Here is a 13,737-nt window from a genome sequence, read left to right on the forward strand (position 1 = left end):
ACTGATTAAAAACATGGTATATACTGTTTAAAAACATCCTAAAAGCATTCTAAAAACATACTAAAAATTCCAAAAATTCTACTGGATAGTCCTGCCGGAAGAGCTCAGTCTTGTAAGCTTTCTTGAATGCATATTATGACACACTGAGTCCTTGGGATGGGGTGGGCTATGTCCAATAAAATAAAATAAACATTTCCAGTGAGTTTTTACACTGTTGTTGCCCTTTGCCTAGGTGGTCTCTCCTCTTACACACCCTGAAGACCACAGTGGTGATGACAACCTCCTCGCAGAATTCCGCCACTCTCAACCCAAACCCCATCCCTTGGCCTCCTATGTTCAAACAACATCCAAAGTTCATTTTGTACAACTCCCCTTCTCTCTGCACCTGCAGGCTATATCATGCTACCCCATTGCAATTCTTGGTCAACCTTCAAGCTCTTTGACATTGCCACCTTGTTGGCTTCAACGTTTATGATGATACTCTTGTTGACCCAGCTGCTGCCTTCTACTCTCTCCCCCTAACATCCTCCTTTGGACCGATTCCCCAACTCACTGAGTATTGGGCACTCTTGTGATCTTGTCTAATTTGTCTCCTTTAAATTAATTCTCTGCTTCCCCTCTGCCACCTTTCTAGCTAAGCTATACTACTACCCCACTTTGATCCACACTAACTCCAAGGATCTTCAGCATTTCTTCCTTAACTTTGATCCTGTGGACAAGGAGTGAGGAAGTGGAGGGCGGGCAGGCTTTAGCAAGTCATAAAGCAACTTACCAACGAGGGCAAAGTTACTTTCCAACAGCTCCCGATGACTATTGAACCAGGCCTGAGCCAGACGGTTGTTCTTATTCTTCCCAATGATGTAGTTCATGATGTAAGCAAGCAGACCCGTCACCATTAAAATTTCCATGTAGTAACTCTCCCAACTGTTTTGGAGGTGGGCAGGGACCTGTTGAGTATGCACTTTGTTAAACTGTTTCATTTGAGGGGAAACGGTTTCCAAACACAAACTCTGGCTCCCAGTTATAATTCACCTTAATTTTTCATTCATTTAGTGGGTACCAATTACTAAATTCCTGGCACAGAGAGAATATGAAATCACCACACTCCTTCCTTCTCATAGCACTTCATACAGCTTCGTTGAACAAGTAAAATATAACTTTGGATAGGAGATGAACCTCACACAGGACCTAACGCCAGGAAGATCTATATGTTTTGGTGGAAACTAGGGTGGAGTGGAGGGGCATAGCAATAGCAGGGAAGCTTAACACACCGAACGACTAACAGTGCAATCCTATACATGTCTACTGAGAAGTAATCCCCATTAAGTTAACTGGGACTTACTGCCTGATAAATGTGTATAGTTTTCCAGCCTTAATGATATTAGTTTAGGGTAGGAATTACTACAAGTGAATGTAATTAAGGGCTACATGTAAAACTCTCATAACATGCACTTACATCAACAATGGTTATAGGATCCTTATTTTTGCCAGGAGATGCATCCGATTTCTCATAATAACCTTCAAACTCTTCATCATCATATGGCTCACTCTCTGTATCACTTTCCTATAATAAGAAAACAAGTTGAAAGCAAGGAAACAAACTTATTGAAAGTTGTTTCAATAAAACAGGCTTCTGTTCTGAGAACATCCTATTTGCTGCTTGAACTACCACTGGCCATGGCATTAAACCTCGGGAATCACACTGGAATGTGTCATTTATTACTCAGCTTATAAATTACTGTTCCTTTTGAAAAGTCAGCGTGGCTTATGGAAGGGTCCAGAGTAGCCTCCCACCCAGGAAGTGAGCAACCTGAGATTTAGATTTAAACAATACTATGTGGCTTCAGAGCATTCCCTGGGTTTTCCATTGATACTTGATAATGACAATGTGGCTGGTTCTGGAATAAAGTCCAACTATGGCTGTCCAGCTGGACAAAGGAAGGCTGAATCTTTCATAGCCCCTTTCAAAATGCAAAGGAATATGGGATAGTCAGCTACTTTTCTTCCCAGCACAGTGACAATGCTAAAAGGAAGTGACATTAATCCACACTCAATGGCTGTACAAACAATTCAGGGACTAAGTACTTTACTGCTGAAGTTAATGTAAGAGCACTTCTACAGTATGAAAAGGAGAAATTATGCCTTCGACTTCCTGCCTAATGACTCCAACTCTTCAGATATCTGAAGCTTATAATGTTTGTGTAGTTGCTCCTCTTTTTAAAAAACTCAGTCCTACTGCCTCTGCACTTTTAAAAATAGTCCAGAGGCCTGTGGTAACCTATGCTTACGAAAGACAAAGCCCTGTAACACCTTCAACTAGTTGATTGTGGTATGAACTTTCAAAAGCAGCCACCTACTCCATCAGGTGGATGAAACAGTCCAAGGACGATGCAATCCTGTACCCATTTACCTAGGAGTAAGCCTGATTGAATTCAACAGGGCTTACTTCTGAGTAGACATGTATGGGATTGCTCTGAAAGGAGTGAAAAATTCCACTGCAAAACCACATTAAATGATGGTAGGGCGGGAATGCTTGCCAAGTCTCACGCCTTATCCCAGACATAATTGAAATCTATGTACTACACCTTGTTTGTTTACAAGTTCATGCCTGTGTGTTTTAGTCCTTGGTGCTCCAGTAGTTCCTCAGAGTACAGTTGTAATCTAAACTTCACCATGTATTCTAGATAGCCTCCATAAAAAGCAAGACCATTTCCACTGGGGGCCCAGTGTTTAGAATGTCTTCCCTTAAAACATTGGTGTGGTCTCCTCCGTGCTGCCTTTTTTTAGGACAATTCAAGTCTTCAGAAACTTCTAAGTTGACTGGCTAATTAATTCTGCAGCTGTTTGTTTTCTACAATGATCATTTTTGTTTATCTGCCTGCCTGAATTGGTCTTATGTGCTTTATCTTTGTATACCACTTTGGATTTTCCCCCCCTGAAAAAAACAGTACAGAAATGTAACAATAAATAAGTGTATACTATATACACTAAATAATATGTCATCTAGGTTTACCAGTGGAAAAGGCTGGTCAGCCCTATAACTTCTCCATCAGCATCCCCCTCATACATACACACATCAAAAACAACAAGCCAGCCCTTTCATGCGACATCACCTGTGCATCGGCATCTTCAAAGTCAAGACCTTCATCTTGCCCTTCAAGCTCGACAGTGGCCTCCTCCTCGTCATCTTCTGTTGTAACGATCCGCTGGGGAGATTCTGTGGCAGGATCTTCAATCACATCTTCAAACTCAGCAAAGTCATTATCATCATACTCCACAATGTCATCTCCATCGTCAAATTCATCAAACTTCGCCGAAGACAGACCCCACGGGATGAAGAGAGCAGCTAGGAAGAAGCACAGACTTCTCATGGTTGCTGGGGAAAGCAAGAGATAAAGACATCAAAATCTTCAGTCTTGAAATGCTTTAATTTCTCCTATGATTGCAATGCAGAATTAGGCAACACGCTATCAACTATAGGCACACATACTTGAAATATGTAGCACAATCTGCAGGCTGCTGTTGCGTGTTATTTTGCAATTCGCTTTCATAAATAGGAGTTGTGGTCACGTTGCAACACTTGTACAATTTGCTTCTTTAGAATGTAAGACATGCCCATATGCCAGAAGAACACTCCCAGATCAGAAAACCACTTCCAAGGTTTCATATAGACAACACAGGAGTGTTCTTGCACCACACTTCTACGTTACTTAAATGTACAAAGGGAAGCAGCCATCAGAGGCCACCAGAAATGGAGGAAGCAGCAGCCAGGCACCTCTCCACTGTGCCTGGGTCCAGCTCCAGCTGAGAGCCCCCTCCCTCCTGCTGCCAACTGTCTCTGCAGAGGCCACCAGTGAGGGAGGAAGCAGCAGCCAGGCACCTCTCCACCGTGCCTGGGTCCAGCTCCAGCTGAGAGCCCCCTCCCTCCTGCTGTCAACTGTAACTGCTGAACTTTGCAACTAAGATTGTAGTGCCTGAATTTGCTTTCCTTTTCCCCCTCCTCCTCCTCCTCCTCCCTCCCAATCCCCTTTCCTTTTGTGTCATGTCTTTTAGATTGTAAGCCTGTGGGCAGGGACTGTCAAGAAATACTTTTGTAAGCCGCCGTGAGAGCCTTTTTTGGCTGAATGGCGGCATAAAAATCCTTAAATAAATAAATAAATAAATTATTGGGGAGGGGAGGGATGAAATCCTCTTCCTGAGCCTAATAGGACTTGAGTTTTTCTCCCTATCTTTCTGTCAACATAGAGAGTCCAGTCCGCCAGAAACACTGTCTGCCAATAATTCCTTTGGACTACCTGCCTTTTAGCCATGAAGGGCAGCCTTGCTTGATCAGACAGATAGTTCAGCATTATTTTTCCATCCATGGGCCAGAGGATCAGGGCCCACTGGGAGGCTAGGTGCAATCCCTGCCTCCCAGGACAAACATCATACTGAAAGGGAAACCAACCTGGCCCAGAAGGAATAATTGCATGGAGCTTGCTTCATCCATCTCTACCAGAAAGAATGCTTATAAAGAACTTTATCACTAGGACGTAGTATCAGAGTTTGATTTTTGCCTTACTCCTCCCAAAACCTTTTCCTTTGGTATTGAGTCTTTTAGACTGCAAGTCTGAGGGGAGGGATTGTCATGTTACTGATCTTTGTAAGCCTTTCTGGGAGTTTTTTTCAGCTGAATAAAAAAGCTTTAAATATTTCAGAGTGTCCGAAACTTTCAAAATGACTTCAGTAACAGAATAATCTTTTTTGGACATCCCTTTCTGCATTTAGTGTAATTGTAGGCAAATTTAGCCCTGCACAATCTTAGGCAGCTGAGTATTCCCCCCCCCCCCCGCATAAATTATACTCAGCACACAAGGTTTTCCACTCATTCATTTTCTCTGCATATTTTAATTTAATCAGAAGAAAAGTAAACATACAGGTAATGGAACCACCTTGTGCAGTAAAAGAATCATTGTGCAGTGCCATTATTAACAGTTCGATCCTATGCATGTCTACTCAGAAACAAGTCCCATTGAGTTCAGTTAGGCTTGTTCCCACGTTAGTGTGTAGAGGACTGAAGCCTAGTTATACTTCCAAGTAGTGCTATTGTAGCTCAATGCAGAATACTGGCTAACGTCTTGTGGTCAAATGTGGGAGACCTACCACTTTGTGTTGGGCGGCACATGAACCAAGATCAAGTCAACTTGAGAATGATTCTTTTACTGAGTTGCAGTGATTTTGCTACCATGGAAAAATATTTCATTAAAATCTATTTTGGAGAGAAGTTTAAAAAAAATAAGTGTAACTATTGTGGCAAGTTCGGTCATGAAAATTCTGTTTACAATGACTTGGAGTTTTATTTGCACTGGTTATTGTTTTTAAAAACTTTTAGGCAATGTTTTAAGATAATGGAATCACCATTGATTATTTACAGTGTATGTAGTGCTCACCTCTCCTTGTTCATTTTTTTTTTTAAAAAGTGTTAATTGGACAGAAAGCCCTAATGCCCTCTTTATTCATTTATTACATTTCTATACCGCCCAATAGCCGGAGCTCTCTGGGCGGTTCACAAAAATTAAAAACATTCAAAGTATAAAACAACAGTATAAAACCATAATATAAAATACAATATAAAAGCTCAACCAGATAAAAACAGCAGCAATGCAAAATTACAAATTTAAAACATCAAGTTAAAATTTATTTATAGAGTGTTAAAATGCTGGGAGAATAAAAAGGTCTTCACCTGCATAAATATCATTATGCATATTTATACTGTATTCTCTTTACTATACGTATTTTAATAGGTTAATTCTCTTTTGTCCATGAATACTGATTTGTTAAATGTTTCAGACTTTCTGATTTCTGGTCAGAGCACAGGCTGAACGTGCATATATTACTGATCTTCAAATATTTCTCTACAAGAAATTATACCCACATTAGTCAGCTTGCACCATTTTAATTTTTGATTCAATTTCAATTTAATTTTTGGTGTTCCTATTGTCATGGAACGTGGTCAATACATACCCTATAACAACCGTCATTTTATCAGTCTATATCTTATTTTCCTTTTTTACCCTCTCAACTAAAAAGCCACAACATTGTAGCCTCTCTTCATACAACAGATGCTCCAACTACTTAAATGTTTGGGTTGCCCTTTCCCAGTTCTACAGTATCCTTTTTCAGAACGGGGACCAAAACTAGACCCAGTATTCCAAAAATGGCCACAGTTTAGATTTATACAGTAGCATGATGACACCTCCTTTGCTAATTACTCCAGTGTGGAATCTGGATTTTTCTCTCTGCCACTGCACAGTGCAGAGACAGCTCACTGAAAATATCCATGATTAATAAATATCACCCTTCCTACCCCTCACATACATACAGGAAAAAAGTTTATTTAGGATGCAATCCTATGCATATTTAGGCAGAAAAAGTGCTGGAAAAAGCATTTCCCAGCCAGTGTGGTTAGCTGAGTTTAACTGGGAGTTGTAGGATGTTTTCTGTCTAAATATACATAGGATTGCGCCCTTAGGAGCCTTTGATAATGGACCTTGTTGAACATTTTTTGAAACCCTAAGTTTAAAACATCTGCCAGCATGTTTGTTGACACCCTCAAATAATTCTAAAAGGTTGCAGAAGCCATGCCTAGGTCACAATACAGCACACCTGCTACACAAGCACTTCATCATGTGTATAACACTTTTTACTGTCACTATTACTATGTGGCACTGGGAAATTCTTTACATTGTTGCTGAAGCAAGACTGATGTCCCAGGCAGTAATTTCTGTATTTATACTACTTTTATACCACTTAATATAAGATTTTTAAGCGGTTCACAATATATTACAATACAAAATATAAAAACAGTGACAGAACAATGCAAACAATAAATACTTAAAAACATTACAACAAGACAAATGGAGCAGTTGTCATAATCCATTACAGGTCACAGAAAACGTGTCTAAACAAATATGTCTTGAAGAGGCGTTGAAAGCTCAACACACTTTTTGCTTCTTGAACAACCTCTGGGTGTTCTAGAGGGAGGGTGCCACAACCGAAAAGGCCTACTTACGTGCTTTTACTCAGCAACAGTCTATTGTAATACATAAGGTGTTCCACCCATCTGCAATTCCCAACATCACAATGCCAAAGGAAAGTCAAGCCCCCTTGTTAGAGTTACATTATGCACTGACATTGGTTGTTACCTGTTGTCAGTACCTGCCACTTGCAACACTGAACCTTTTCCTATTCCGTTACAAGGAGCTCCTTAAAAGGTATGTGATATAAGTCAGGCAATCTAAAATTAGCAGTAGCAACCAGAGCACTTCCCTCCATCCCACCAGCCAGCTACGTTTTTATAGACAGGCAAGCCTGGGAAATATACAAGGATGCCCGAAGGAAGACAAGGCTATTTAATTTTTGGCACACCCAGCCTGAATGCCAAATTAGCCCAAGTACACAGAGCAGCAATTGCCTTAAAAATCAAAAATCTGACCAAAACCCAGTCTCTATATTTTCCTCACAATTGCTCTATGAAGAAAGTTAGGTGGAAAGAGTAACTAGACCAAGGGGGAACAAAATGAACTTCACAGTTGATCAGGAATTTGAATTAGGTCTGCTGTATATATCTTTCTACCTCCAAGCTGCCTTGCAGCACAGTCATCAATAAAATAAATTTTTAAGACAGCAGCCGTAGTAATAAAACATAATAATGACTATCTTTCAATCAGTTAAGGACCAGAATGATAGTATATTTAAGCCTTTGGCATATGTAGGATACAGACACACAAATGTGTGTATTTGTGTGTGTACATGCATGCACGCACATATATACATGTATATATAAAAACATAATGTGGATGTGATGAAGAAGTAACACAGCTTTTGCCCATCAGGGCTGTCTGTAACTGTCATGTATGGCCCAGTTTCCAAGAATTGGAATTTATTTATTTATTACATTTTTATACTGCCCAATAGCCGAAGCTCTCTGGGCGGTGTACTGGAACTGAAACATTAGGGTTCAACATGCAAATTCTAACACTGGAGCAACATGGGGGTATTAATCTCCCCTCCAGTCAGAAAACGGAATGAGATGAAGACACATTGCCACTATTAGCCTTAGAATAAGAAGGTCTATACACAAAAATTAAAATTTAGGCAGGGAAGAAACTAACAAGGGTTACTTTAGAGAACACACACTGTATCGTATCCTTTTATTCTAGTCATCTGAGTAACCTATCCCCTGCCTCAGCAACGTGGTTCCATCCTCAAATTTACAGATCAGATGCCTCACTCCAGCTCTAAGCATGCATTAGGAAATTATCCACATTTCTGTTGCTCTTTAATTCCAAGTCTGAATACAACCAGTGGTTAAAGAGCTGTGGCAGGTAATTAATCCATATTAAGTGATCTTAGACAAAGAATGTCAGTTGAAACATAAACCTAACCCAAGGCTGGGGGAAAACACCAATGTCAAATTCCAAGAAGCCAGCATTAAACTTCTATGTCCAAAGAGATTTGGCATTTAAAATGTTTCTAGTTCTATTGTCAGCCAGATAAATATCCCACACGCTTAGTTTGCAGGACTCCTAGAGCTCCGATATAAGAGACAAGAATTTCATCTATTTTCTTCAGCCCTGACACTCAACATCAAACAGTATTTCCCCACCTCCCGATATTATATAGATTATATACAAACACATTCCCCCATCTATATAAAATAGCCATACCTCAGTCTTAGATAGTAAACACTTTCCCTTTTTATTATTTTCAATACTGTTCCTGGAAATGAAAAGGGTAATTGGGAGGGGAGGGGGGATTTGGAGCAAAAATCAGAGTTCGTAGGATACACATTCAAAGGAGGACTACAATAAAAGTGGCCATTCATTGCCATCTGGCCTCAAGCCTAGGGTGGACAAAGTCCATCCCTCTTGGAGTGAATCTGTGGGGTCCCCTCTATTGGCTTGAGGCCCCCAACCAGGACTGGCAGGACAAGGGATGAAGCAGTCAGTTGTATCCCTTAAGACAGGGGTGGGAAACCTGTGGCTCTCCAGATGCCACTGGACTACAAGTCCCAACATCTCTGACTGCTGGCCAGAGGCTGATAGGAGTTGGAGTTCCAGAACATAAGAAGAGTCATACTAGATCAGAACATTATTATTATTATTTATTTATATAGCACCATCAATGTAGCACAACATCTGGAGGGCCACAGGTTTCCCACCCCTGCGGGCTCTCATTGGCCCCCCACCCACTATAATGACCATAAATTAAGAGTAGTACACAAAGACGTGGGTCTGTCTACCTTTTTGTAACAAAATGGGGGGGGGTACTTCAATCTGCATGACACACACACACACACACACCCTGCTTCGTGGGGTGGGGGACATAATTACTACCTATACTTCAACGGAGAAGTCCCCCAAGCGGCGGTTCACCCACTCTCCGTATGTCTGCACCGCTCAGACCCCCTACCCCAAGCCCACTACCTCAGACTAGCGTTGTTGCTACGACGTTCACGAGGCCCACCTCGTTTCTCTGCTGAGCTTAACGCTCGTGGGTTTTTTCCCTTCTTCCTTCCGTCCTTCCTCCCGCCCCGTAAGGTACGTGAATTGCGTAAGTCTGCGCAGGCGCCTTGCATCTGAAGGCCAAAGAAAGGTGAGAGGCGGGAGGCAGAGCGAGAGACCGAAAGGGGACGGACCTTGTGGAGCTTTAGCTCCGCCTCCAACTTGAGTTTCTTTCGGGGAAGAAGAACTTTCGCGCCTCTGTCTCTCAAACAGGTGGCAGGGCTGCGATGCTGACTAAATCTTTTCCATGCGATGCTTATGAAAAATATGAAAAGTGGGTCGGGGGCAAGTGCTGAGGCTCAGGTTGGCCTGGGAAGTTGCGCACCTCATTTCCCCCAGAAACAGGTCTGAGAGAGAGAATGACTGTGGCAGTTCCTCAGTGTGGGAAAAGTACTCTGCACATGTTCAGAGGAACGTTTGTAAGTAATACATGGTATGTCTCATGACTGAGTTGGTTCTACCACTGAAAACAGGGACAGGATCAAATAACCCCCTTCTCCCAACCATGGGTTGTGGGGGAAGAAGGGACCTGTATCTTTTATTGTCTTGTAAAATAAGGGAGGACCGCATGCCATCAACAGGTCCCTGGAATATAGTGAGTTTCCTTAATGCTATGCAGATACATTTCAGAGGGGTAGCCTTAATTGTCTGCTACAGAAAACATAAACAGATTAAGGGTGCAATCCTATGCATGTTTTAACACAGAAAAACCCTATGACTCCATGCAATCCCCAGCCAGCATGCATAGGATGGTGCCTTTAAGCATAAGCTTTTGTGGAATGAGGCTCGAACCAGGCCATGAAGACACATGCCACAATAATTATTTTAAGATGAAATCCTTGCCCTACTTATCTGCTTTGAACTCAATGGGACTTACTTCTGAGTAGATATGAAAAGCTTGCACTAAGACTCCTTAAAATACTAGGTTCATTTGTGCATCCAAATTATCCTGGATGTGCTTATATATTGTATTTTATATCATGTTTTATACTGTTAGTTTTATACTTTGAATGGTTTTAATTTTTGTGAACCGCCCAGGGAACTTCGGCTATTGGGCGGTATAAAAATGCAATCAGCAAATAAATACAGAGCTCTTCTTAAGGCATGGACAAATAAAAAAGAACAAATGGACAAATAAAAAGAAAAATGTTGCATAGACAGATTGTTGTCAGTTTGACAAATTTATTCGTAAAAAATGTAAATATATAAATTAGGGTGACCATAATTCATAACAACAGTTAAAGCTGCAGGTGCCCTGCCCGCTTTTAAATCTGGTCACTCTAGTATAGCTCCTGCAGCTTTAACTGTTGTGATGAAGTGCTGAAATGGAGTCAGGAAGGCTAAAGCCGAGAATGAGCTGAGATTAGCAAGGGATGCTAAAAGCAATAAAATGCAATTTGAGATTGATAAGCAAATGGTCAAGGAACACCTAATTTCTTTGAATGAGTTCAAATCTCCAGGGCTCAATGAACTGCATCCTAGAGTAATGAAGGAGCTAGTGGAAGAACTCTCAGAACCGCTGTCTGTTATCTTTGCAAAATCATTGAAGACGGGTGAGGTGTCCGATGACTGGAGGAGGGTTAATGTTGTCCCTATCTTCAAAAAGGGCAAAAAGGAGGAACCTGGGAACTACAGACCAGTCAGTCTGACATCCATCCCTGGGAAAATTCTGGAGCAGATTATAAAGAAGTCCGTCTGTAAGCATCTTGAAAACAATGCAGCATCAGCGATTACTAGAAGCCAACATGGATTTGCAGGAACAAATCCTGTAAGACTAATTTGATCTCATTTTTTGATCGGGTAACCTCCCTTGTGGACTGTGGGAATGCTGTGGATGTAATATATCTTGACTTCAGCAAAGCTTTTGACAAAGTGCCCCATGATATTCTGATTATCAAACTTGCTAAAAGTGGGCTAGATGGAACACAACTATTAGGTGGATTCACAGTTGGCTACAGAATAGGACTCAAAGAGTGCTTATCAGCGGAACCTTCTCAAACTGGGGGGAGGTAATGAGTGGGGTACCGCAGGGCTTAGTCCTGGGCCCAGTGCTCTTCAACATTTTTATTAATGATTTGGACGAAGGAGGTGCAGGGAACGCTTATCAAATTTGCAGATGACACAAAATTGGGTGGAATAGCTAATACCCTGGAAGACAGAAACAAACTTCAAAGTGATCTTGATAGGCTGGAGTGCTGGGCTGAAAACAACAGAATGGAATTTAATAGAGATAACTGCCAAGTTCTACACCAAGGAAATAGAAACCAAATGCACAGTTACAAGATGGGGAATACTTGGCTCAGCAATACTACAAATGAGAAGGATCTTAGAGTTGTTGTAGATCACAAGCTGAATATGAGCCAACAGTGCGATATGGCTGCAAGAAAGGCAAATGCTATTTTGGGCTGCATTAATAGAAGTATTTATTTTATTTATTTATTTATTTATTACATTTCTATACCGCCCAATAGCCGGAGCTCTCTGGGCGGTTCACAAAATATAGCTTCCAAATTGTGTGAGGTACTGGTTTCTCTCTATTCGGCTCTCTATTAGGCCTCATCTAGAGTATTGCATCCAGTTCTGGGCTCCACAATTCAAGAAGGATGCAGACAAGCTGGAACATGTTCAGAGAAGGGCAATCAGGATGATCAGGGGTCTGGAAACAAAGCCCTATGAAGAGAGACTGAAATAACTGGGCATGTTTAGCCTGGAGAAGAGAAGGGAGACATGATAGCACTCTTCAAATACTTAAACGTTGTCACAAAGAGGAGGCCCAGGATCTCTTTTCAATCATCTCAGAGTGCAGGACATGGAATAATGGGCTCAAGTTACAGGAAGTCAGATTCCGGCTGGACATCAGGAAAAACTTCCTGACTCTTAGAGCAGTACAACAATGGAACCAGTTATCTAGGGAGGTTGTGGGCTCTCCCACACTAGAGGCATTAAAGAGGCAGCTGGACAACCATCTGTCAGGTATGCTTTAGGGTGGATTCCTGCATTGAGCAGGGGGTTGGATTGGATGGCCAACTCTAGTATTCTATGATTCTATGAGAGGGAATTTCACCAAGTTCTCCATATATACAAATGACACCTGCTGAAATTCACTTTTCTATACAACTGTTAAAGATACAGGAGCCCTGTCCTCCTTTTCATAGGGTCACCCTAAATAAATGGCATGCATTCAAATAAATCCAGTGGCCTGGAATGTATGCATGCATATGTTTTTTTTCCTAAATCCCTGAGAATCATAGTTCCACTATAGCTGATTCCATTCTTCTGCTTTTCCCCTCTGAAATGCTCGGATCAGAACAATTGCAAGCTAGCTTTACCGCCGAATCTGTACCACTGTTATCCTGTCATAACTTAAGAGGAAAACCTCATCTGTTTTTCTATAGCTTCACATCTACGCATACCCAAAGCGGAAGGCCCATCATAGACGTGATATTTTCTCTTTGCTCCTCTAGTTTCTAGAGTCTAGGACGTCACCGCAGCACCCGGGAATCTATAGGCATACAAATTATAACATCGGCAGGTCCTATTTCTGGAGATTGGAGTTCCATTAGTTTTGATGCCATTTTTTTCTTCCTGGCGGGATATAAGAAACAATAGAGAAATAGCAGTATTTGTGTGTGTGCGTGTGCAAGAATTCGTGCTTTTTCTCAGTAAGTAGTGGAGGGAAGTAGTTCATTGAGAGAGTGGCTTATGATAGCCTGCAGTGCAATGTAGTGGTATATCCATATTGCAAGAGTCCAAGGCTGAGAAAGTAGATTACAACAAGTGGAAGCTGGTAGCCCCTATTTCAGTGGGGCTGTGAATTCGCCTGGATTTCAGTCAGAACTCTAAAGGAACCATCCAAGGTGCTGAACCCATTTGCGGGATGGGGTTCAGCACCTTGGATAGTTCCTTTAGAGGTCTGACTGAAGCCCAGAGCCGATTCATTGCCCCATTGAAAAGGAGCCACCAGCCTCAACTGACAATACCCCTGCTGTAACGTTCAATGTTATATTGCAGGACTGAGCCTGACTAGATTGCAACAACTCTGCATTTTAGTTTCATGTGCTTTTATGGTACTTAGAAAAATCTACTACAACGTGGCTGCCTTTATGCGCAACAAGCAGGTGGTTCAGTAGCGCTTTAAAAGGATGCATTGAAACCACACAAGCAGAACTTTATGTAAGTCTCTATTTTTCAG

General features: G+C 41.5%; 1 protein-coding gene across 3 annotated transcripts in view; it reads right to left on the reverse strand.

The window, feature by feature from the left end:
- The window catches only part of CCDC47 (coiled-coil domain containing 47), a 28,330-nt gene extending 18,748 nt beyond the window's left edge, over positions 1–9,582 (reverse strand). The window contains exons 1-4 of one of the 3 annotated variants that reach the window (XM_063138690.1): positions 9,508–9,582; positions 3,114–3,376; positions 1,457–1,564; positions 773–947 (exon numbers count right to left, since the gene is read on the reverse strand). In XM_063138690.1, coding sequence (XP_062994760.1) covers positions 773–947; positions 1,457–1,564; positions 3,114–3,371 — 541 coding nt within the window. In that variant the 5' untranslated portion in view covers positions 3,372–3,376; positions 9,508–9,582. Of the gene's footprint in view, positions 1–772; positions 948–1,456; positions 1,565–3,113; positions 3,377–7,184; positions 7,206–9,467 lie in introns of those variants that run through there. The other 2 variants (XM_063138689.1, XM_063138691.1) reach the window with 2 other exon arrangements.
- Positions 9,583–13,737: the final 4,155 nt, after the last annotated feature.

Source organism: Elgaria multicarinata, chromosome 11, assembly GCF_023053635.1.
Source record: "Elgaria multicarinata webbii isolate HBS135686 ecotype San Diego chromosome 11, rElgMul1.1.pri, whole genome shotgun sequence".
In the NCBI taxonomy this organism is placed as follows: domain Eukaryota; kingdom Metazoa; phylum Chordata; class Lepidosauria; order Squamata; family Anguidae; genus Elgaria; species Elgaria multicarinata.